Below are 26,385 nucleotides of genomic sequence, written 5' to 3' on the forward strand. Positions count from 1 at the left end.
CAGAAGGACGGACACGCCATGATTAGTATTATGATTACAAAAGCGTAAATTATCAAAAGTTTTAGTGGGTAAAAATGCGACCCCATCCTTCACTCATCCCAAGAAACACATCAGTTACACAAATTTATACTTGTACTTGTAATTTTATTTGTAAGTGCATACGGTGTGCTGGTTTACATGTAGCATATTTACCTGTACAAAACTATAGGGAAGCTGATCCTGATTATGACTTGCGCTGATCTCGAGCTGCACATCCCTGGAATGGTTTATTTGAGCCACTGTGATAAGCAAATCTAGCAAAATTACATACACACTATACAGATCATCGCCCCTGAGGCTGGATCACAGCATAGGCCATCAATAAATCTATCATATATATATATGATTCCTGTCTCTTTGGTGCTCAACAATATGTTATGACAACTTCTTTATTTTCCCCCGAGTTCAGATTCTAGCCTACTTGCCCTGACAATTCTGTGGAAACTTTATTGGTGGACTTGGAACTGTCTCTATTTTCCCATCACAATGGGCTCAAATGAGGTTGGTTACCTGAAAGGGTGACTCCATATGAAATCTACACCCCCTGTGTGGCAGATTAAGATCATGTCTTCAACAGGGGTGTATGGACTTCAACCGGAATAGCCCAATACACAAGTCCAGATCACTTTGACTCATACGCCATGACTTTGATGATCATTGTGTTTAGGAAATTCCAGTTGAAATCCATATACCCTATGGAAGAGAGGGCCTTATATAATATCCCCTACAGGGGGTGCAAATTACAAATCAGGTTACCTGAATAGAGGTTGTGCATATGACGTATCATACCGTAAATATGGCAGACTACTCAAATGCATTCAACAAAAGCATGATTGCAATCTACCGCAACAGTTTGTCTCACACATAACAAATGCACTACGATCAAATAGGTTGATGACAACATTTGATTGAATGGACTGCACTGCGCCATGATTACGGTGAAGGACACCGTTTAAATCCTTTGTTTGGAGCCAATCAATAATTTCATGCACAACCTCTATATGGGTGACTCTATTTGAAATCTACACCCCTATGTGAGAGATAAAGGTCATGACTTCCATTGGGGGTGTATAGATTTCAGTTGGAATAGCCCATTAGGCAGCAACATCTCTCTTATGGAATGACCCAAAAGTTTAAAGATGTCCTATAATATACGAAAAAGACCTTTTGTTAGGGTGGAGGGGGCCAAAAAGTCTTGATTATATGTGACCGTACAGCACGAATGAGCCGTAAATTCCCTAAATTGTATTCTGAGTTACAGTGTAAAATGTGTACGAAGGTAGTATTCATCGGTAACTTAAGCTGGCGCAACATCTATCTCATTTTGATAGTCAAACACCAATCAATAATCCTATTGTTGAAGTGGATAATAAGCTTCTGCTTTAGATGGCTATAGAAATTTTAATAGCTCTGGTCTTTGTTTGCTTGGGCTAAATCCTGTTCAAGTGGTGGGTTACCAGGCATTGTATTTTGTATAGGTATGAATAACCAACAATTAACAATGAGAGAACTTTCTTAAACCTCGTTGACTTGGGGATGATTTGAAATGACCGCCAATTATGACTGTTTGATATTTATTGCCAGCAATGTGGAAAAAGTTACACATGTAGAAATGAAAAAAGCTATAATTTTGTTGAAGGAGCAAAGTTTAACAAACCATAACCCCGATTCTGGATATCGTTTGAAGTCAAATGATATACCATTTTAAAGCTTATGATGTATATTTTCTAAACACAAAATAAAATAAAATTGACCGGGGGAGGAATTTACGGCTCATTCGCCGTGAATGGTCACATATTTGTAAAAAACTAGTTAAAAGTATCGGTCAAAGTTGACCTTCTGGAGTTTTAATTTTCAATATTTTACACTCATGTTACAGGGAGGGAGGGGTCAGCCTCCTAAAGTTTGTTCAGCTTTTGTTACTGCACGGGTTAATAAAGTTCCAACACACCTTCATGTAAATTCATATAAGTGAACGCCAGTCACAAACAACTAGCATAAGCTTATATATATAAGCTGAACAAAACTTTAACGAAAGCACTTTTGTTAATACGACACCACTTTCGTTTATATGGACATCTTGAAACTTTTTGGTTTGTTCCCTTTCAGTTTTCCAGTTTCAAAACTTCTGATACCACAACAGATTTCAAGTTTATTCACTCTGACATAAACTTGATGCGAGTTATGTTAACCATTTGATTTGACTTTGCATCCTTTTATTTTCCTCCACTTCCAAATTTCTTGTTCCAATCCAGATACAAATCCAAATCGCTCTCACACACACTTGGACGGACATTTTGTAAAGCATTAGTAAAATCATCATAAATGATTGGACGAACCTGAAAAAATAATAGAAAATATGACGCACATATTATTACTTGGTTCATGCAACTGAGGGTTTGACATAACTATGGAATACGCTCTGCACCTTGTCTTTTCTTTTAGTGTTAATAACCATATCACACTAGGGAATCTCAAAGAGTGTAGTGTTTTTAGTGACGCAACTTCTGTAACTTATCACAAAAGTGGTTTACAATATCTGGACGATAAGGAGAAGTCGCTAGCAAGCCCTAGCATCAAATTGCAACCACTTGACTTGAAGGCAAAATTTTTGAATCGCACATTGCGATTGCCAGGTATGATATGCTCTTTGGTGGGGAAAGTTGGAAAATTTCTGAAATACTAAAGTTTTGACCCAAAGAGAATCAACTCTACAATGTTTGCGCATCACATTGTGTGTATTGGTTTTGCATGTTTTCATTGATGTTTTATGATTATGGATAATTTTTGTGTTTTTGTTCCAATTTTTTCTAACATTTGCTTGTCCTCTGACAAAAAAATTAATGTTTGCCCATAACTCAAGGAGGGCACCATAGTGTAGACCACCTACCTCTGGATTATTTCATGTGCCCGCTAAACTTAGATTTAAAGTACATGGCTTGCATTCTGCATGTAAAGCATTGTGCTACAGTTTGTACTGCTCAAGCTCAAAGATATTATCGTTCGATTTCTGGCTTTTACCAATTTAGGCCAGAGGCACACTATTTTGGTCTCAATCGCGACAAACCAAGAAGGTGGATTAACCATAGCATTAGGGCTTATGCACTGGCCAATACTAAGTCTGTTCTTTTTGGATCTCATCCATAAACTAATGATATAAAGACCATTCACCAACAGGCAAAGTCCCAGCATCATGTGTTAATGGGGGCCAATCATTCCAAGGAATGTGACATACAAACTATGTATATACATAACTGCCAACCCTAAAACCTCACAAATAGGGACAAATGGGAGAAAAAAATATGAAAATAGGGACATTCTTTATACATTACTATAGTCAAATTTTTGCAAAAATAGGGACACGTGGTAAAATCGCTCTTTTATGGTTTTTGTTTCGGTAAAAATAGGGACAGTACTAGTCCCTATTAAATTGGGACAGTTGGCAGGTATGCATTTACTGCACATTTTTACCACCTTGCAAACACGAAAACACAATGCGAAGGCACCCAAGGCTGGTATGACTTTTTAAACACGCACAATCAAACGATCCGCCCCATGAATATGAAAGAATTTTCAGCATACAAAGCACTTGGACTTTGCCAGTTGCTGGATGGTCTGTACCAGGTATCTCTTTATAGTCTATGGTCTTATCTCTTTGGGCAGTATACATACTTGGTCTGCACTGATATGTTGTATATCTGTGCCCTGTATGGCCCTAATTGGTCCTAGGGCTGACTCTCTGCACAGGTTGGCCATATCTGCACCAGAATAACCTACAGGAAACACACAAACACAATATTATTACCGATATATATACGTCTAGCCCTCTTCTTTTGTTCCATTATCTATTGTATTTCTTTTGTTCAAAGTCTGGTCAACTGTCGATTATATCAAGTAATGTGGACAGGTCAAGATAATGTGGACAGGTCAAGATAATCTGGACAGGTCAAGATAATCTTGGTCAGGTCAAGATAATCTTGGTCATTACATGCTCACCATACCTCAACAAGACACCGATTATCTACGGTAATGGTCTGTTTCTCACCCTTTATCTACTACGTAATCAGTGCCTTGTATGGCCCTAAGGGGCTGTGCAATAATTATGACACCCCCCTCCCTCGCCTCCACCTCCCGGCCTGCCAAATATTGCTTGCTCCCCTCGGCCTGCCAAAAAATCTTTTCACTGCTATAATACTGCTACCTCAAAACCAACCCACCTATTATTTCAACTGTAAATTAATTCCATATGCTTTTAGTGTGCCAAAATCCAAAACAGTTAAAAAAATCTGGATGACATTTTGACTACAATTTTCCTGATGGTTAGTACTAATATAATTTCGGCATTCTGAGTACTGGTAACAAAATTATAAGTGAATGGATATCATACATGCATAACCTCATTAATATATGCAGCAATTGCGATCCAATCACAGATAATAACTTTTAAATATGCGGGGGCAAATGCAGGTCACTGAAAAAGTATAATGACCGCGTCTTGTGACGTAGCTAAAAGTACACTCTACAATGACCGCGTTATGTGATGTGTTACGCATTCGAACACTGGCCGCCATATTTGGATATCGCATGATTGTGTGCTTGTGTGATTGGTCGCTAGCGGTATTTCCTTAATGGGCTATTCGATTTTATACAGGGAAAACGACAGAGAGAGTTAAAATTTTGTTCTGTTTTTAAATTAAAAGAAGAAAATGTGACGTAAATTGAATTAAAAAAAGTGAAAAGTGACAGTTATGAATGAGGTTAATGACTTTGCATCAGTTATTTTTCGGGTATTGTGAAATATCTAAACATTGTGCTTTGGACCTCGGAATATGTTTAGAAATTTCACAATACCCTCAAAACAACTGATGCGCAGTCATTAACCTCTAATTAATGGCTTAAATTGCAAGAAGCCCCTTTCTGCAATAGCTCCCCTATAGATATTTGACAATTTCTGCATTCTATAGTGTACACAATCTAAAAATCTGACACCTGACAGCTATTTCCGATAGGTCATCTCAATTAATTACTCCCACATACCATCAGTATTTTGACAGATTGCTTCCACCTCTTCTTCACTCAATGAATAGTTCTGCTGAGACAAAAGATTCAACACAATCTGCTTCCTGGCTGGGCCTTCTGGTAATGGAATGTATAACCGCTTGACAAGACGACGCCTGGCTGCTTCATCAATCTCTTGAGGGCGGTTTGTTGCACCAACGACGAGTAAACGATCTTCTGTGCTTGTAGTGGCGCCATCCTATAAATAAATAAACAAATTTATGTGATTTTATCATTAACATGCACTTCCCCTTAAGTACCAGCACACTTGCAACAATTTTTTTCCAATGTCAATGAGATACATCAAAATCATTTCGCTTCAATAATTAAGGGTGCAAACGTAGTGCAGCTCATCTCAGCACTTAAGATTGTGTTTATCCCATAACAGCTCCCTATTACACCTGGGTAGAGCAAGGCAAGTGAGGTAAAATGTCTTGCCCAAGTGCTTAAGGGATTCGAACCCACAACCTCCAGCTATCCAGTGATTACAAGTAGAAGCCTTTACCACTCCACCACCAGATCAGCAGCAGTAGCAGAGAATAGTGTCTACAGTATAATGTTTTGTTTGGTTTTCATGTGCCTTTTATATTACCATACACAATAGCATTAGACATAGCCTATATGCAATGGTAAAAGAAAAATGTCATCCAACATTTAATTCATTATTTAACAAACAAGATTTTGGTGACAATTTGCAACAACCAAAGGGCACAAATGTCGTCATGATTATTTAAAAATAATGGATTGCACATAAATTGTTACTAAGTAAGATTTAGGATTGAATGGCTTGAAATTTGCAGAATTTCGGATGTTTCATAATTATGTTATACTAGATTTCGCGGTTCTCGGGTCGGGCGCTTCTCGTGATAGGCCTATTTCTAATTACCCAAACCCGTTACCCATATACCTACCCTGACTTTTTAAACTACTATGAAATGCGTCTCTCAATGATCAAGACCCAACTTAACACAACTTAATCAACTCTTGTTTGTTTTATAGGTGTTATGCTTACTTCGGTAATTCGGTAGGCCTACCCATAATCTGGAAACCCATCATTCGCCTCTTCCAAGCCCTGCCCTGTTACCACATTTAGAGAAACCGAAATTAGTATCTGGATGTGGATATAGGCCGTTACTAAAGTAATGAAATCAATCGCGAGAAACGTGAACGCAAAAACGGTTATAGGCCTTACCACAACGGATAATTTTTATGTTAACCATTCTGGAAGATTCAGGAAATAGTCATGTTCTGCTGATTACGTGTTTGGTGTGTGCACGTGTTTGGTATTGAAATATGTGTTGAAAATAAGGCCTATAATTATTGGTCCGATGAGATGCACCTGTTAGTCACACTGTAATGCTTTTCCGTTGCGCGCACTGTACTCCGCACACACTCCCATGGATACTCCGCGATAACGCACCGCGAGCACGCGATAGTGCACCGCGTGAACGCGAACCGTGTGGACGCCTGAACGCGATAAGCCAGCGGACAGAGGACGGACACGCCGTAATTAGTATTAAGATGTTAGTATATCTAAAGCAAAAACAATCCTTCATGGCAACCATACCAGTGGTGCACTTTCCTCATACCATTTTTTTTTTTTTTTTTTTTTTTTTTTTTTTTTTTTTTTTTTTTTTTTCATCATTTCAATTTTATTCATAATACACATAAAACAGATATATTGAAAAGAATACATTTAAGGCCAGACAGGAGGGTTGAGAAGGTACATGACCAAGCTCAAACATACGCAAGCATATTAAACAACAGGACAATACAACACATAAATGCAGTTTATAAAGGAATACATCAATAATATTATATTATAAATTAGAAGTAATATTGCATAAAAAATGTTGACTTAGAGAATAAGCGGTAGGATTGGTTGTTTTTATTATCCTACTATTACTATAAAGTTACCGTCATAAAAATCTCCTTATTCTGAAATGAACAGAACTTTTTTACAATTTCACATAAACGATTGCGTTCAAGTATTATGCACTAGGCCTACGCCTGGAACACCCTACACATTACAAACTAGACCGCGCCCACTGAATAAGCAACAAAATCAATTCCAACGTTGAAGATATTACTCACCAATTGCACAAGGAATTCTGTCTTGATCCTTCGGGATGATTCGTGTTCATCATTAGACCGTTGTGATAGCAATGAATCAATTTCATCAATGAAGATAACAGCTGGCTGATTACACCTAGCAACTGCAAACAGCGCCCTCACCATCTTTTCTCCCTCACCAACCTGTGGTGTTCAATTACAGTAAAAATGGTAAACTTTGTGATATGTCATATGACACCACAAAATGGAATATGGTTGAGCCCCGCCCTCCCCCCCCCCCACCGATCTACATTATTGAGTGTTTGTTTCATAGGAAAAAAATTAGGCCAGGGTAATTAGTTCAAAATTAAAATGAGCAGAACTTGACATGATTTCGGCTAAAATTTGGATCAGTCATGATTACTAGTATTCTTCCTGAAAGTGTACACGCATATTTAAAATTTTAAATCTTTAACGAAACTGATCATTGACTGTTGCCCAGTGAAAAAGCACAAGCACAGTAATTTATAGTGCGTTACGCACAGGCTCAATGCCTAGATGTTGATCCACTAGCCTCAGCACACTTTACAGGTTATCGCTGACCACTACGGCCCCATACCATTCCATAAACCATTAAACAACAACTCAGGGACTTTGAAGCTTATAGGAGCGCATACCCTAGACATTCCACAATTGACCTTCGAAGCTAGGACCAGCTCCCCGAGTTTTGTTCGGGTTACAACAAGACAATTAGCAGTAAGTTCCTTGTTCAGGGAGGGGAATTTCAACTCAATTTTTCCACAAGAACATGCTATACCACCACCAGGGTTTGAACCCACTACCTCTCGCAACATTATCGATTGAGCTAACTTGACTGCCTGTTTCGCTACTGGAGTGATATATGTGACCCATCACATAGAAACACGGCAGTTGTCGTCAAAAATGAATTTGTTGAATTCTTTACCAGACTAAAGGACTGCTTTTAAGCTTTAAATTGACACCTCTTTCATTGACGTCACATGTAGAATGGTGATTTTATGTGACAAATAGAATTCAAATTCCTTATTATTTTCTTTATTTTCCGGGCACATTTTCTTCATTATCTTTAAATGTTGGTTTCCGACAACTGCCGTGTTTCGATGTGATGGGTCACATATGTGGATTCTTAACACTGTTCTGGACCCATCTGGCAGCAAATTTAACATTAACAGCACTTGGAGAGCAGGCGGGTAGCTCTGATTTTATACCTAACTTATTGAGCTAACTTGACTGCCTGTTTCGCTACTGGAGTGATATATGTGACCCATCACATAGAAACACGGCAGTTGTCGACAAAAATGAATTTGTTGAATTCTTTACCAGACTAAAGGACTGCTTTTAAGCTTTAAATTGACACCTCTTTCATTGACGTCACATGTAGAATGGTGATTTTATGTGACAAATAGAGTTCAAATTCCTTATTATTTTCTTTATTTTCCGGGCACATTTTCTTCATTATCTTTAAATGTTGGTTTCCGACAACTGCCGTGTTTCGATGTGATGGGTCACATATGTGGATTCTTAACACTGTTCTGGACCCATCTGGCAGCAAATTTAACATTAACAGCACTTGGTGAGCAGGCGGGTAGCTCTGATTTTATACCAGCAAGCATTCTTACCCATTTTGAAGTGAGTGATGAGGCACTGATGCTGAAAAATGTGGCCCCTGATTGAGATGCTATGCACTTGCCTGAAATAGAGGATAGAACAAGATTGAATAAATATCAACACATGGTTAGCATATGTGCTTACTATCGAGCCCTTTTGAAAACATGAAATTGTACCAAAGTCTGACGCTTTACCAACTGAGCTAATGGGGTTGAAACACACATTTGTATGTTTACTTGTTCGTATGTATGTGTATCAATGATTTGCTCAAACCCTTTACACTTTTCTGGATGGGGCTCTTCATGTTTGCATGTTTTAAAAGCGCTCGATAGTAAGCACATATGCCAACTATCAAGTTTTTATGGTATGCTAAAAACAAAATGCAACATTATACTGACAGAGCTTAAACTTGGATTTTGTGTTTGACAATTTGTCAGTCAGACCGATGCTACACTGCACAAGTCAGCGACCGATCACGCTGCACACATACAGATTTTTACAAAATAAAGCAAAATAGTTTTGTGCCTGAATATCATTTCAAAGAACTTTGAATATATAAAGTTTGAGAAGATATTCTATGACTAATATTTTCAGGGATGACAGAAATACTCAAAAGTGCTACCCTATACTTTTGTACAGGAGAGATCCAAGCAAATTCAGGCAAATAAATGAAAACTTCTATCCCTGTATTTTGTTGTGAACAAGCATTTTTTATTATTACTTCCCATGTTATTTTGTTAAAAGTGCTTTGAAATAGGTTGCTGAAACAGGGGTGCTGACTGGGCTATTCCGATTGACATCCATACATCCACTAAGACATGGCCCTAACCTCCCACACAGGGGGTGTAGATTCCAAATGGGAGTCACCCATTCAGTTAACCCCATTTGAAATTCACACCCCCTGTGTGTGCGATTAAGGTCATGTCTTCCATAGATGGTGTATGGATTTTTAAAAACTAGAATAGCGCAATTAGGGTAGCGGTGCTGATTACATTGAATACGGAGCATCTTTACATCATTTGATATGTGACATGATCAAGGGGATGAGTCACATGTCAACCTTGGTCAAAAATGAGTTTTACACATTTAGAGGACATTTAGAGCTTTCAGAAACTGAAAACCCCAAGTTGATACAACTTTTCTTTGCAAAGTTATGTCAATTTATCAATCGCTGAAAACAATATAAAACAAAACAATGTTAACATCTTTGCTAATATATCAAAATCAATATTAGCGACATCCGACTCATTCCCCTTGATCGTGTCACATATTGACTTACCAATAAGTGTCTTTCCTGTCCCTGGTGGTCCAAATAAAAGGAGGCCTTTAGGTGGGCCTCTTAGTCCATTGAAGATGTCTCTGAAATGAGAGCATGAAATTGATTTAACTAATTTATATTCATGATGTTATAGAATTATCAATAGCTGGCAAAGGAACATGCAGTTATCATATTATTACAAATGCTACTCACTCACTATGTTTTTTCTGGGTGCTCCGGTTTTCGGTCCTCCTGCTTCTACTTAGAGGTTAATAACTGCGCATCGCCGGTTATTTGGAGGCATTGTGAAAAATCTAAACATTTTGCCTTTGGAACCGAGGAATATCCCGAGGGCGTAGCCGAGGGATATTCCGAGGTCCAAAGCATAATGTTTAGATTTTTCACAATGCCCTGATATATTACCGATGCAAAGTTATTAACCTCATTCATCTTTCTTCACTTTAATCTCTTCACCTTACAAAATAACACAAAATTTTGCTCAAAAGTTTATAAAAATAGATGATTTTTACATCTTCCCTTGCCAAAAATCGATCAGGCTAAAACAGAGCGACCAATAACAAAAAGTGCGATTATCACAATCTGTGCAAATATGGTAGCGCATAATCCAAATCGGCAGCCAGCGCCACAAGCCAGTTTGTTGGACGCACAATACCGCACAAGACGAGAAGTCAATTGTGTGCGACATTGGAACAATTACGCATTTTGCGGTCAATTGTGAGATATTAATGACCTCGATTTGCGTTCGCGTTTTTGCAAATAATAAAATATGATTGGATCGCACGCATCGCGTTTATTAATGAGGTTATGAATAAAAATCGGACCTCTTCCCATATCCCTGTCCGGTCATATTCAATTGGCATCCCTTTCATTTAGTAGCCTCTAAGCACTTTTGGCATTCGCCTGGCTTCAGCCCAATGTTATAAATAACTAAATACTTACGGTCTAAGCATAGGCCAGACAACAATCTCTTTGATGGTAGATTTGGCAAATTCTAACCCAGCGATATCATCCCACTGAATCGGAGGACCATGGTCCATAATCTGTGAAAAACAATAATAAGACATTCATAATGTCCTTGTTTGCCGGTATTTACAAAAGCACACCCCCACACACATAAAATTTATTGTAAACTGTTATTCATAAGATATGAAGCTATGATTACAAGTAGCATTCATTTGAGATTAGTAGAATATAGAAACCAATGTAATGATGTGATGTGATGAGTAGTTTGTCACTAATATTGATTTTAAGATACAGCCAATAATAGCATTCAACTTCCTTTGTGTTTTATTGTTTGAAGCAACATTAAAATAACCATATCTCTGGAACTGTAAGTCCAATTGGGATTGAGTTTTCATCACAATAAAGCTCTGAAAATGGCACATACATGTACATGATGTCGATCAGTTTTCAATATCATAACATGAGCCAATCTCAGAGCTCTGTTTTTGGCAATTTGCAAACAACCTTAGACTTGGGGTTCCAGAGATATGGCCATTTTAGTGTTGCTCAATACAACAAAATCAATATTCCCGACAAACAACTCATTTGGACTGAACACATCACATATGAGCTCATTCCAGCAAATGCAAGTTACCTCATTATTGACGAGTTCAATCATTTTGGGGTCAATATTCTTGAGTCTCGGGTCCACATCCTCCTCATCAGTAGGTGCTGTGTTGCCTTTACCTGATGGTCTGGAGCCGTACATGCCACTACCATATATGTAATAAATCAGTAGATCCATTACGAATGATAATCATAAGAAGAAAAAAATTATAATCATTAGATGTTGGGCTAGAAATCAAGCAACATGCATGTACGGGCCACTTTAAAGTGCCTTGGGTCTAAAATCGTAAAGGCATTAAAGGCCCTCATCATAAACTCTACCTCTTAAGCTGAATTTATACTCGGTCGCCGAGCGATTGCGATAAAACGCTTTTGAAAAGCGATGGGCAATCACCGAATTTTGTGATGCATCGCCCGTCGCTTTTGCATTTATACTTATCACGGCGATAGCGATTGCAGACAACAATTAAAATATTCTAAATGCCGGCACAAAATACATTTTTAAAACATCAGTTGCTGTCAATAATTATTGTTTTGAATTAATTCATCACCAAAAGTTAATAATCGAGAACGGGAAGGGTAAATTAATTAGCGAAATAATAGATCCAGTTGGTTGTATCTGATTGGTTGACGTATTCACCTGTCAAGCGATATCGCTGGGCAGCGACATCGTTTTTGCCTCGGCGATTTGAATCGATTGATCGGCTCGATGCTCTGGAAATGTAAGTAAACACTGAGCATGCGTGAGAATCGCTTTTCTGCAAAAGCGATCGAGTATAAATTCAGCTTTAAGGATTTTAAGTTTGGACCCATTAGGCTGAACCAGAAAGCTTTTAAGCTTTGCACCAGAGTGTGATTTCTTGTGTCACACTTCCAGTGCAAGTTGCAATATTTATATAATATTGAATGGCTTTGAGTGTGATACAAGAATATATTGCACGAGATAGAAAAATATTGCACGAGTCGAAGACGAGTGCAATATTTTTCTATCGAGTGCAATATATTCTTGTATCACACGAAAATAAGCTATTCAATATCATTATTATTATTTATATCAGGCTTTTGCTATGCGGTAAAATGAAAATTTAAGCTTACCTAGCCACCGGGTTTAACCAATGTGTATTGTAATGTAAGCTTAGCTTTTGACCTTCTTGTTTTCTGCTCTTTACTCTCCAAAGCCAATTTCGGAATAATTATATATATGTTTATTTGTAGATGTGGATTATATTTCCTAAGGTTATCATCATCCAGAATTGCCGCGAATTAAGTTTGTGATTTTATTTGTTTATACAGTACGAAATCTCCTGTGAGCCGTTACGGTGTCTGCATTGTTGTGCTGTTGTATCATGACGCGTGTTGGTGCTGTCACCATGGTAACGCATGACAGCAGATGAGATATGCATACAATATTTAAAAATATTGTATTGCATCCGGTATTTTGCAAATATTGTACAATATACAGTTTTATTGTATCGCTCAAAAGCCTGATATAAATAATAATGCAAATTATTTGAAGGACAATGGCAGCCATCTTGGATATAGTATGAGCAAGGGAAAACATATTACATTTCAAATGATCACTCCTTATAAATAGTTTCGAAATCCCCTAAAACAGTGAATAATGTAGTACCATTCTCATGCCATATAGCAGCGTATGTTGCAGGATGTACTGGGAAGGGAAGGTATAGAAAGTTGATATCTTTTTGTCTTATCTCAAATTCCTCTTGACCAATTTCTGATCAATGTACTGGGTCATTTGGGACGTAAGGCCAAAATAACATAGGAGTTTGAATAGTACATATCAGCTATAATAACATAAAAACATTTCTCCTCCCTACCTAGAGTTGTCATCCTCGTCCCTATTCATCACTGGAGGTACAAATTTACTGTTCAATCCTCTCCTGTGTAAAATGAAACAAACATAACAATCAAACAATAGGCTATTCCCGTTGAAATCCAAACCCCCCTATGGAAGGCATAATATTAATCTCCCACACAGAGATTGTGAATTTCAAATGGAAGATTCATGTCATGTCTTCCATAGGAGGTGTATTGAATTTCAATGTTACCTGATAATACTTTTGTGTTTGGTGTGGAATCAAAATTCCCAATTTCTTATTTATCCACCCAAGGGCATGCAAAGAGAAAATTCAAAATTGTTCTCATTGTTGGGAGTGGCCTTTCTTTTCCTTGCCCTTTTCTTCAATTTTGTTTCTCCATCAACAGCCTGCTTATATATTCAAGCTTGGCAGTGGCAATTTGCTTGAACCTGGTCCCATCAGACCCCGGGTGTCATCCTGGACAGACTGGTTAAACGACAAAGAAAACTGAGGATGAATCAAATGAGTAAGACAAAGACTTTTGGTGACAGAGCATTCTGTATTACTGGCCCCATGCTATGGAATAGATTGTCTATGAATATTTGGACAGCAAGAATCAGTTCAGCACTTCAAGAATCTATAAACCAGGCTGCTTGTTCCTGATTGAGGGCAAAATAACATGCCTCCCCTATGTTAGTTTGCAATACACCTTGCAAGCATTAAAGATGAGTGAGGCGGCCCAGAATGGACTGTTTACCTAGACAAAACTAGGTTCCGGCAGCTACTTGTTGTAGGACGGTCTGTGTTGGATTATTTTTTCTACCATCGTGAGAGTTTAATCCAATCAAAGTGCTGTGACGGTCTTGATCTGGTCTGTGAAATGTCGGGGATCTCTGGGTTGAAAATGGATACCAACAATCAGGCCGGGTGATGAATAAATAATGATGACGGAGATGGTTCACGGCCAGTAGGTTAGTCGTCATGTTTGTTATGCAAATATTATAGTAAGCCTATAAATACCTTGTGGTGCCCAGGACTTTCCTATTAGTGCCATATGATGAGGATCTTGGTGCTCCACCATGGCTGCCGTGTGCTCCACCATGGCTGCCATGTTTCTTCTGGTTATTAATGGCCTGATGTAAACACAACCAAAATAGAACATGGAGGTATTAAAGAGACTCACTCATCAAGTCTGTTTTGTTATATACATGTAAAGAATAAAGGGTCAATCCTTCATGTAATTATTTCTTGTAAGCTAAGCCTAACCCTTACCCTAACCTTATCCCTAACCCTAATTTTGTGTAAAATTACATGTTGGAATAACCGAATAAAGAAGAAACTAAAACATGTTGCTACTGACACATGTAACAAACAAGGTTTCAGCAGGTGTTTCCAACTGCATTATAAATGCAAGGGCTACAATGTAGGCCAATAGAGAATCTAAGTTCGCCAATCTTATTTCTCTAGTCATCCGAAATCTTGCTAATATTGTCATCTTTTGGATTCCCAGGTGCTTTTTGTTCTGGTTGTTTTTCCCTTAACCCTAACACCCATAAATACCACAAAATACCATGATGAAAACCACTGCGCATGCATGAATCCCAGGGTCTGCGATGACGCAATCACCCTAAGTGCTATATGCTCACCCATGTGGCTACCGGTCGGTGATCGTGTGCTTGGCATGTGAGGGGTCTAAGGTTCGAATCCCGGGGGTGCCAAGTGACTTCTTTGTTCATCTTCTCTCCTTTTTTGTTTCTTCTTCAACTTCCGATAGCAAAAAGCAGGGTTAGGTGTTATGGTTAATGAAAGCATACACAAATGATTATTGTAATCTGACAACTTTTTAGCCATGTGCATAGAATTTTAACCTTTCCTTTGGTCTGGGACCTCATTTTTTGTGTCACATTTCTCATGTTATTCCTGCGTGAGACCAATTTCGATCCTGTTATTCCAAATGAGGTCATGATCCACTGGATGGGAACCCCCATGAGTGTAATCTTACTAGTTGTTGCTTGGCTGTTTTGAATGCCCCAGGTGGTCTTCTCTGCTCCATCTCATCATTCCCCTCCTCTTCATCCTGGTATCTCCCCTGGTGTCTTGTAGATGAGGTAGATTGTGGATTTGGATGCGGATAAGTAAACCCAGGATGACCAGCATCACCTGTATATACGAGAACATAATGAAGAAATGATCGCACAATTTATGTAATCATTTGGCAAGTACATCAAGATATAACAACAAGAAAGAAAGAATGAGAACTGTTGAGCTGTCAGGGAGCACCAAAAGCACCCATAAGCCCAGAACAAGAGCATTGCCAAAAACAGGTGCTGAGCTCCCAATTCAGAAGTTCTTGTGTACACAAAAGTGGCATCTAAATGCATTCATATTATATACCACCATCATCATAATCATCATGAATGCTTTTCATGGGTGGAACGAGTGCTACCACCAATATTTCTCCATGCTCGTCTTTTGTCAAAAGAAGATTCTTATGTGATATGAACAGGACCATGCAAACTTTAAGAAATCAAAGTAATAATAATAATATTTCAGTAACTTGTACCTTCTGGTGACATTATCTTTCTTTTTCCTGATGCAGCACCACCAAATAAGGAACCATGACCAGATGACCTTCCACCCCATGACCTTTGACCTCCTGGTGGTTGATTGCTCTGCCCTGCTTGGAATGAAAACTGTCCTCCCCTCTGTGGTCCACTTGGCACAAAACCACCCCTATTATTGTTGCCACTATTGAACTGTCCACCACCAAAACCTGCATGTGTTGGTTGGTCCATTTTTCTAAATAGGGGTGCAGCAGCTTGATTACCATAACTATTAGATGGGTTTCTTGGATTTGGCCTGTCATCTGATGTTGCTCTTTGAAAATTCTGACCATTATGATTTGGTGGTCTGACTCCAGCTTCACCACTCGATTCAGAGTGAGATGGACCAGCGATGGAAGATTTGAACTGAGATGGTTTTGGGTTGGCTGACTGTTTTGTCTTCAGGTGGAGAACTTCATCACAGTTGGCTGGTACCTTTGCTGATGCACTGAGCTGTTGAGAAAAAGAAAAGTTGGCAAACATTCTTAATTTAATCAATGAAATACAAAAAGTGCCAGTGAATGTATCAAGTAACAACTTGGAATTGAATACCTGAGTGGAAGAAGGGCCCAACTCCATCAACCTTAATATTTGGACAAAGTTTTATAGACAGCATGTTTTCATCTTCAGGGGACCTTTAATACATGAACATGCAGAATTACCCATTCAAAATCATATATGATGTTTCCATGGCAACGGTACAGACCTTAATACAAGTTGAAGTTGGGCCCTTCTTCCACTAATATACTGCAAGTACCAGTTCTGTAAGCAGATGTGTTAAATATATAAATAGCTACAGAAATTTGGAAATTATCCATTAATTGCACAAGTAGAAGCATGTATTAAACATGTTAGCAAGAAATTTTATTGTAGTGAAAAGCATATTTCAATAATTTCATGGATGAACAAAATCCCTCTTTATCCCAATAATTGTGGAATTAAGGGCCCAACTCCATAAAACCGTGATTAAGTGTACCTCGAACACTATTTAGAGAGTGAATTTTGGCTCAACTTTCACACACAAGGAAGAACAGTCTGCTGGGTCTAATTTTTATAAATAATTGGATGCGGGCCTTCTTCCACTTCAATTATTCAATTATTTGGTTACCAAAAATGCAATAGACTATTCTAGTTGAAATCCAAACACCCCCTATGGTAGACATGACTTTAATTCCACACAGGGGTGCAGATTTCAAATGAAGTCATCCATTCAGGTTACCCTATTTGAAATTCACACTCCTTTTGTGAAAGATTAAGGTCATGACTTTGTGTATGGATTTCAACTGGAATAGCCCAATGCATTTATGGCATCTGACATGAAGCAGCTATAACCAGGGTTGCCAAACCTGTCATTTGGTAGCCCAATTGGGCGACTTTTGAAGATTTCCTCGCAACTTCTTACAATTTCCTGTCCCATAGTAACCAATGGTTAAAAATTGGGTGACTTTTCAACATTGGCTTCAGCGAGTTATGATAGTTACCCATCCCATATAGAAACCAATGGTTAAGAGAAAAATTGGGTGACTTTTGATGATTTAATCTGAAACCCTGGCTATAATTTGGTATACCTCAAGTTTGGTAGTGACATCAATGCTACTTCGTGGTTGCGCCGCAAGCATACCAACAAATTGCCCATGTACTTGTGCGACGTGCGTGTTTAACTTTACGCGCGCGATTTGATACTGTGGCGCGGGAAATACGCACATATGCCACTACCAAACATGAGATGAACCAACTTATATATCTCTCTCTTTTCACTTTGTCTTAGTTTTTACCTTTGAAGCACTTATCAAATCTTGTACACATTTGAGTGATCCAATGTTGTCTGGTGTAAGAGATGACTGCCATGATGCACTCTCTGTAGAAATTAAAAAGAAAAATTATAGCATTTCATGTGACCACATTTTGATAAAAAAACCTGTTCCTCAGACTTAAATTTTAATGTAGCACTTACCTGTACCTCCCCAGGCCCGTGCACGCAGGGGGGGTGCAGGGGTCTGACACCCCCCAATTTGGAAAAGTATACAAAAGGTCCCAAAATTTCAGAATTTGCGAGCGCAGGGAGCAAAAAAATCAGGGTTTTTACACTTTTTTGGACCAAAAAGGTTCAAATTTTAGTCCACTTTTCACAAAATCACCCCCCCTCCCTTGGAAAAAAGTCCACTTTTTCAAAATCAGCGCCCCCCAAATGAAATCCTGCATATGGGACTGACCTCCCCTAAAATATAAAGAAACCTGCACTGGACAGAATTAAATATTTGCTTATTTTCATAACATTACATGATGTGTTCAGGTTTTTGCAACTGTAATGTTGTTTCTTATAATGTATTAATGCATTAAGTTACGTAGGTATGGGTATAAACTTTTTTTAAATTATTTTAACCAAAAATCCTGTTACATTGTCAACTGAACATGTAATTCAATTAAATATTATTCATCAATCATCATCAAAAATTGTTTTTACAAACAGAATAGAAAATTGCTTTTGTGTAAAATGGATCATCGTGTTGAAAATGATGCATTACTTGCTTTTTTTGTAAATGTAAGGCATTGCCAATGATGGCTGCAGAATTGGAAAAAATAACTTTGCTAATTTTTGCACATGGTTGACCCCTCATGTTAAAAGTTGAATTATCACCTTTTTAAACAAAACAATTTCCATGTGAAACATCCTACTTGAAAAATGAGTTTTAACCGCCCAACAAAAAATTTGATTGCCGTGCAGGCTATTGGACAGGCGATTTGTCGTGGCCTGGAATTCAAGTTGTGATCAATTCTGTTAAGGTTATTAATTATTTTAAACTGTTGTGATTTGGTAGTTCACAGCATCTTACGAATGGTAGTAAGCTTTGGCAAAAACTGCATTGCTCAATTTATAGCGAGCGTGTAGAAGAATTAAAATATCACAGATATACTTTTATAGGTGCTGCGGTTCTTGAGTTACGTTGTAAAGAGGGCTGAAACAACAACACTTTTGTAAAACGTACATAACTCATTAATAACAATAAATTAAGCAAGTTTGCAAAGTATACGATTTGTAGAACTAACTTTTGCAAAACATCAAGGTGTTAATTTTCAATAATATATTGATCTAGATAATAAAAATCGATTTTTAGGTTGCTTCGACCAACAATACCTCGTCTACCCTTAAGGCAGTGGCACTATTCATACCTAATATTGATACATACCATTTGGTTTATTTGCACACAATGCCAAGGCACCTTCTGCATAGTTGTTGAGACCTGTCACAAAACAAACAAAATTGCTGTTGTTTACTGTTGTCTCTGATCGGTAAGAACCTGTAGTGACCACGGTCTTTTCAATTGGAGAGCATTGAATCAGGGATTGCTTTTTGAGAGGAATGAGAGCAATCACTCCTCTACAGCTCTTCTTAAGTTGCATTTGCAAGAGATTGTGGGTGATTGATACCATGTTGTTAAATTTGGGAAATCATTTCGCACTATGTGAGGTAACTGTAGCTTTTTTTTTTGTAGATTGATATATATATATATATATCAAGGTTGTTAATCAATCAGGTTTTGGCTTTCTTTTTTGTGTAGTATTTACAACATATTAAATGACTATGAGCTGAACTTGAGAAAAATTGATATTGATAATCCATTGAAAAGGTTTACTTTCTCATGATAAAAATGTTAACATGTGCAAAAAAGGGTCCAAATTGGATCAATAATTCACATTATTGGGTCCAAAATTTTGCTTAAAAATAGTCCCACTTTAATGGGTCTACTCATTAAAAAACACTTTAAGATGCAAGCAGACTTTTTTGATAAGGTCCTATTTTTTTGTGCACTTTAATTTAATCTGGTAACATCCTCGAGGAAGACCACAGAGAATGCCCCTAACAAATAGGTACGGTATGTAGGCCTATAATGTATATGCCACCAAAATATAATCTGTCATTGATTCATTTTTGCCACTGATACACCACTGCTGGCCTGATCCTTACCTGATTGAGTATTGCAGCTGTCAACAATAGATGAATACAACCTGAGGTAATCCTGGGTCAGGTGGCACTGGCTTTCTTCCGGGAGACTGTAAGAGACAAAATGTGTAAAATTATATAATTACAACAATTCAAGATTTCAATATGACTTCATTTCAAATTAACTTCTAAGCATAGACACAAACCTAGGATTACATTGTGTGTGTGTGTCATTGTCATCGTCCAAAACAGATACGAATTGACTACGCAAAAGCCAATGCATGGTATCAGCTTATTATGTTGCCCGAACCAACCCGTACAGGAATCATTGTACACTTGCCTGCGCACAATTAAAAGAGTGGGGTATTTGAAGAAAAAAATTGTTTTTAATATTCTTCTCCTGTGATTAAACTTTTGATATCAAATTTGGTATCAACCTTCGAAGGAAAGTGTATAGAAAATTATTATATAAATTATTTTGCCATAAACTCATCAGACTCTGATTAAATGGGGATGGAATTAGTGGCGACTTTTTAATTTGGCTGTGTTTAATTTGATAGAACAGAAATCCTCCCAACAAAACCAGGTAAAAAAAATATTTGACTGTTACTGGTGTGTTTGGACTTTTGTTTACTTTTACTAAGATAATATATTACGAGGTTAGTAAAACAAATACATCTGTTGCATTTCGGGATGCGTGGGGAAGTAGTCAAATCATCCAACACTGAGAGACCAGCAGTTTTGACTACTTCCCTCAAAACATAACAGTTACCTGTTAGAGGCTCTTGCAACATAGATTTGGTTCACTATTCCACGCAGTGCATCAGCCCTCTGTCCTGGTGAGGTATCGGTTTCATTGGTACATGTAAAGTGAGATTTCTGCCATCGGTGTAACGCAAATGCTTCTGTTTTATTCACATCTGTCATGCTTGTCTGATAGGTCTACCAGTGGTACCTGTGAAGTAAATTATAAGGATAGTGAGATAAGCATAAAATTTCATTTGCACCACAGACACTGTCAGGCAGCCGTTTTCAGTTTTTATTGTTTGGATAAAACTTGCGATTTATACAAAAACAAAAACATCTTTTACTAACATTCTTAATCTCTCATGCCAGAGGTTATAGTGAAAGCCCCACTTTTGGTTCAAGTTCCTTGGGATATTACTCAAGATTAAAATTTATCCATGTAAATTCTGTTCTGTCTGTCATCAAAGCAATAAGTGTATTGTCAGTTCTTCTGTGGAGAACTGGCCAGGCGGGGCTTCCTGTTTAAAATAAAAAGATCCCGAAAGTGTACATAGCGACCAAATCGGTCGCAAATGTGACCAAATTTTTACCAATGCGATCATATGTGTCCACATGCACTCAGCATATGGAACCTAAAAATTTGCTAATCAGTCGCCAAGCAATACTACTCTGATCATTATGCAAATCTGTATTTGAACAATTTTGAGTAAGCTTAAGGGGGTACTACACCCCTGCCCAATTTTGTGCTTATCTTTGCAAAATTATAGCGCATCGGTGACAAGTAAGATATGCATATTATAGGGGCAAGGACTGCAACTACTGCACTGGGAATTTTATTTCAGCACAGACAACAGTTGCGGAGTTACAGTCAAAAATGAGGGAAAACCAATATTTGATCAATAAATCAATATCTACTTGCCTTGAGTTGCCGAATTTTCAGTGCAGTAGTTGTAGTCCTTGCCCCTATATAATATGCATATCTTACTTGTCACCAATGCGCTAAAATTTTTGAGAAAAATGCAAAAATATTCAGAAGTATTAACACAGCCGATCACGACAGGCGATTGCAACAAAAATGTTGCTAAAATTACACTTCAGCCAAATTTTGACTGCCCAAAATAGGTAAATCTTGCTCAAAAGATGCAGTTGACTCATCGAAATAAATTTTATCCAAATTTCAACATTACCAGAATAATAACCCCGGTGCAAAAAATTGCACCGCTGTCTGACCAAAAAACCATAGCAAAGCACTTTAGCTTCGAATGCGTAACTATCGTGTGCAAAGCTAGAGTTCTCGAGTAATATACAAGTAGACATACAATTACAAAGTAACAAAGTCGATCAAAGACGTCATCATATACCCTGTAATATAATTCAGCTTGACAACTGCTCTCGCGCGAGATCGCAGGTGCAATAACAATACATGGATACAATCACTGACATTTACACAATGGAATAATGAATTATTTATGACATGCATCGGCTGGATTTTACGATCGAGGTAAGGTTTTTGGCCTGTCCCTGCGTGAATATCCTTAGTTTTCAGCATCAAAGATACTTGCGATGACCAGTTTTTTGCGGACACTTTGATAACAGGTAACTTTTATAGGTCATAGGGTAGAAACTATAGTTGTACAATTTGTACGAAATATACATTTTGTTATACTTATAGGCCTAAAATGTTTACAAAAATATATTGGTTCACACGTTGTGCTTGTATTCAGTTGTTCGACGTATAACTATGTCTGGTTCCATACAGCAATACTGCGTATTGCTGTCTGGTTAGCAGGTACGAATAATTCCGCGTGAATTGAGACGTCGGAGCCGGTCAAACACAGAGGACTAGCCTACATCCTGTATCCTACTATCACTCAAACAAGCAAATCTCTTCACGAATTCACTCACCTTGCGACCAATGTCAACCAAAAGAACGCACAAGTCGAGTTCAGTTGACCAAAATGGTATCTGCTGCCTCCTGTCACCTCAGATATGACGTCAGTATCAAGCTGCTTATTAAATATTCATGAAAAGGTCACAATCGGTGGATTGGATTGGTTGAAATCAACGCCACGTTTTTGACCTTACAGGGTCAGAGATATGCATATTCATGTATGAAAACAGCAATGCGGATATAGTATCATCACCGGACTGAGAAATGCGACATTTTCGATGTTTGTACCGGGGAATTTCAGACACGGAGACTCCGCGGAGATTTCTACAAATTCGTCCAAAGGTAACCAAAGGGTTGGGGATTGCATTTTTAACGATCACTAAATGTTTCGGAATTGAGGTCGGCTAAAAAGTAGACAGTTTCGGGCAGTGTCCGATTTACAAATTTTTTCCTACCTGCACTGGTGCATGTAGCCCAAAATTTCTACATGCACAGCAAAAGCAAAAAGTGTGCATGCACCAAAATTAAAGCAAACATAAAATCACATTAAATCACGATCATTGTCAGAACAAGCTTGTAATAATATTCCCGGCTCCACTGTCATTGTCATTTTTATGCCGATCACTCGCCGATTTCTTAGCCAAAACACTGGATACTGTGGCTTCATCTGTTCTAGAACTAGTCGCCGACGAGGTGCACGATTTCCAGAATGATGCAAGTGTTTTTTGAGCTATTTCCTTTTTTGCTGGACATTATTATGATTATTTTCCGTACGTAAACAAATATTTCCCACGGTTTAAATTCCGGTTCTTTTTTTTCAATGAAATGAAAATGACAGCTTCTACATGTGCGAGGGTATCGGGAAATGGTGGATGACGTCACATTACGCTAGCCCCTCTAAGGGAAGTCATAGTCTCGGACCAGACTGTATGTGGCTATCTCGAATGTTCGTTAGGATCGACAAGTATCAGACCGACGCAAACTGGCTGTGTAGGAGACTAGGGAAGTCAATGAAAAAAGTGACAGTTCTCACGTGAATTGTCAATTGCGCGACGGCGCCAGCCCTTCTAATGAAGTCAGGATATTGGGCTAAAAATAGATTGGGTTTTTCCAAATCGGACTGACTGCTTGTTTACTTTTGTATATTGCCTTGTCATATCGCTAGCGCTAAAATCGTACATGCACGCGTGCAGGCAGGTAGTGAAAAGCTGCATGCACAGAGGGAATGTTACATGCACTGGTGCAGGTATGCAGGTGGTAAATCGAACACTGGTTTCGGGGACTGTAATTGGTGTAGATGTCACATTTTGAACAGTGAGCGATAAGTGACCAATTTGACGTTCAGCACAAGTGTTTATCTTTACTCAGAGTAACGTATAACTACCGTATTGTTTGTAATAAACGCTCCCCCTCTAATAAACGCCCCCCTCCAAGTTTTCTGTGAAAAATTGACAAAAATGCAAACATTTCCATGACATATCGTAGGTAAGCCCGGTAAGCTTAAAACTTGCATCAGTCATGTCAGTCACGATCGCTAAATTGAATGGACAAAAGTCACAAAACCTATTATGACTCAACTCCCATCCATTTCATTGCCTAATTATGGTAGATTTTCACTAATTCCATGCACTTACAGGTGTAATTTTGTTATATTCCCCACGAAAATATCATTTTCCGTGGGCGCCGCCATCATGTATAGTGTGAATCCCTCCTTTTAATAGGAGCACCATCGGGAAATTGAACACAATTTTTAAGCTTTTTTTTTTTTATTTTCACTTCCAATAAACGCCCCCCTTTTGGAAAAATGCAATGCCCCCGGGGCGTTTATTACAAACAATACGGTAGGTATACATGTATACCGCCGTTCTTCGGAACGGCGGTATACTAGAGCATGGCAATAATTCTTCAGCGAATGTTGTCGGTTTTCACTCATTGTTCACAATGTGACATGCACAACAAATACAACCCCGAAATGGTCTACTTTTAGCGAGCCTTAACTCCGAAACAGTTTAGTCAAAGTTAAAAATGCGATCCCCAACCCTTTGCTTACCTTTGGACGAATTTGCAGTTATCTCCGCTAGCTCCGTGTTGAAAAATGTCCGGTACTTGCCCGGTACAAACATAGAAATGGCCACACCGCTTCAGTCCTGGCAATGAATATTTCTTGCGTAAATCCAATGGTTACAACGTGGGCATCACGATGATAGTCTCCTACACAACCAGATTGTGTCGGCCTGACGCTCGTCGATCCTAATCGCTAAAGTGAGGACAGCGTGAGCTCTTACCTGCGTAAAGAGTCTGTTCGACAAAGGCGATTGTGAATAAGGATGATTGACAGCGCCGTATATTGGGCGGAGCCATTATGCCCATATTAGGTGCATATATTACGGCATGGCAGCAGACAGGTTGCGCTGTCCACTGACCCTGACTGTTCGTCACGTAGACAGACCGTGACCTGGGTACATGTACAAAGCAGGGGATGCGATCTGCGAGCCGCCATTTTGACACGTGGTATCTACTCTTCAGAAAAATTACTTTTGTTGACGTTTTATATCAAACAATTTTCGATAACGGATTTCTACTAGGATTTCAATTTTTTATTAATGAAGGTACATAGTTTTGAGGAATAACATGGGATGTTTTGAGTTTTATTACAACTGGTGGTGTAGGAAGGTGAGTGAATTTGTGAATGAGGCCGTGGATTGAGGTTTTGTTGTTTCAACAATCCGATAGTAGGGTACGAAACGTAGGCTAAAAATGTCTAATTACGTCATTCATTCGCCATGTTGACATGAAAACATTAGCTGCTGCGAGGTCAGTGTCGTTGAATTCGTTACCTAAATTCCTTTCAGGATATTCTGATTTCACTTAAATTTAAAATAATGTGTACGAATGTGCTCCATAAAAACTCAAAAGTATAAATGCAAGGTGTATCTTGAGCTATACATCATCACTGACATTACATATCAAACGCCTAGTTTAGTCTACAACTTTTGTACAAGACTGTAAAATGAAGACTGAAGCAAGGCTGCATAATTTTGATCCCTAATAATCAATCAATCATGTTCCCGATCATTATATAATCATTCTCGTTCCTATTTTACTTTTAGACCAAAATATCTTGGTATTATAGAGCAGCAAAACCACTAAAATTCCAAGGATTCCCTATAAAGTAAGTGATAGTTGGTGTTTAAAAATTTAATAAGCTTACCGTCAATTTCTCTCCTCCCGCGAGTTGTGGTACACACGCATGCGCAATGTTATTGTTCTTAGTGACAGCTCGTAAACTAGACCCAAGTTGTGATTGGTTCACAAGTTTTTACCAACTTTTTTCTTTGTTGGCGATGAGCAGGATGATAAAAAAAAAGTTGTCGACGATTTCGGTAAAATTTTAACTTTGTTGTTTGTTGCCAAATATTATGAAATAAGTAACAACTGTCAGGAAGTTTTCTGGTCATTTTAAGGCGAAATTTATAATGAGGTAAAAATTTAAAATAACATTTGCCCACCCAGTATATTATTTTGCCCACCCAGTAAATTCAACTTGCCCATTGCCCAAAAGTACCCACCCAGTAAATTATTTTGCCCACAAAAAATTGGGCACCATGCAATAATTACCATCTAATTTCACTGCTTTTTTCCTACGTAATGGTGAGGAGTAATGGTGAGTGATAATTAGTATAAGATTTCTAAATACCCAAAGTGAAATAATAATAAGGTATACAATTTTTCTTGAA

The 26,385-nt window shown here is 38.2% G+C and overlaps 1 protein-coding gene across 1 annotated transcript; it reads right to left on the bottom strand.

Annotated features, from left to right (window-relative positions):
- Positions 1–88: 88 nt before the first annotated feature.
- On the bottom strand, positions 89–25,923 carry LOC140163147 (fidgetin-like protein 1). Its single transcript, XM_072186529.1, has 17 exons — positions 25,860–25,923; positions 20,783–20,965; positions 20,035–20,120; positions 19,256–19,309; positions 17,843–17,925; positions 16,028–16,520; positions 15,467–15,624; positions 14,485–14,597; positions 13,483–13,545; positions 11,673–11,790; positions 11,015–11,115; positions 10,076–10,155; positions 8,808–8,878; positions 7,192–7,353; positions 5,077–5,296; positions 3,712–3,812; positions 89–2,378 (listed from the first exon to the last, which is right to left on the bottom strand). The coding sequence occupies exons 2-17, from the start codon at positions 20,935–20,937 to the stop codon at positions 2,256–2,258; spliced, it is 2,181 nt and encodes a 726-aa protein (XP_072042630.1). The 5' UTR covers positions 20,938–20,965; positions 25,860–25,923; the 3' UTR covers positions 89–2,255.
- Between the last annotated feature and the right edge of the window lie 462 nt (positions 25,924–26,385).

Source organism: Amphiura filiformis, chromosome 10 (genome assembly GCF_039555335.1).
Source record: "Amphiura filiformis chromosome 10, Afil_fr2py, whole genome shotgun sequence".
NCBI lineage: Eukaryota > Metazoa > Echinodermata > Ophiuroidea > Amphilepidida > Amphiuridae > Amphiura > Amphiura filiformis.

Coding starts and splice junctions, on each gene's coding strand:
- LOC140163147 (XM_072186529.1), bottom strand. CDS start 20,937: ATGACAGATGTGAATAAAACAGAAGCATTTGCGTTACACCGATGGCAG. Junction 15,625..16,027: donor AAAGATAATGTCACCAGAAG/GTACAAGTTACT, acceptor TCGTATATACAG/GTGATGCTGGTCATCCTGGG. Junction 11,791..13,482: donor GACGAGGATGACAACTCTAG/GTAGGGAGGAGA, acceptor CATATATGGTAG/TGGCATGTACGGCTCCAGAC.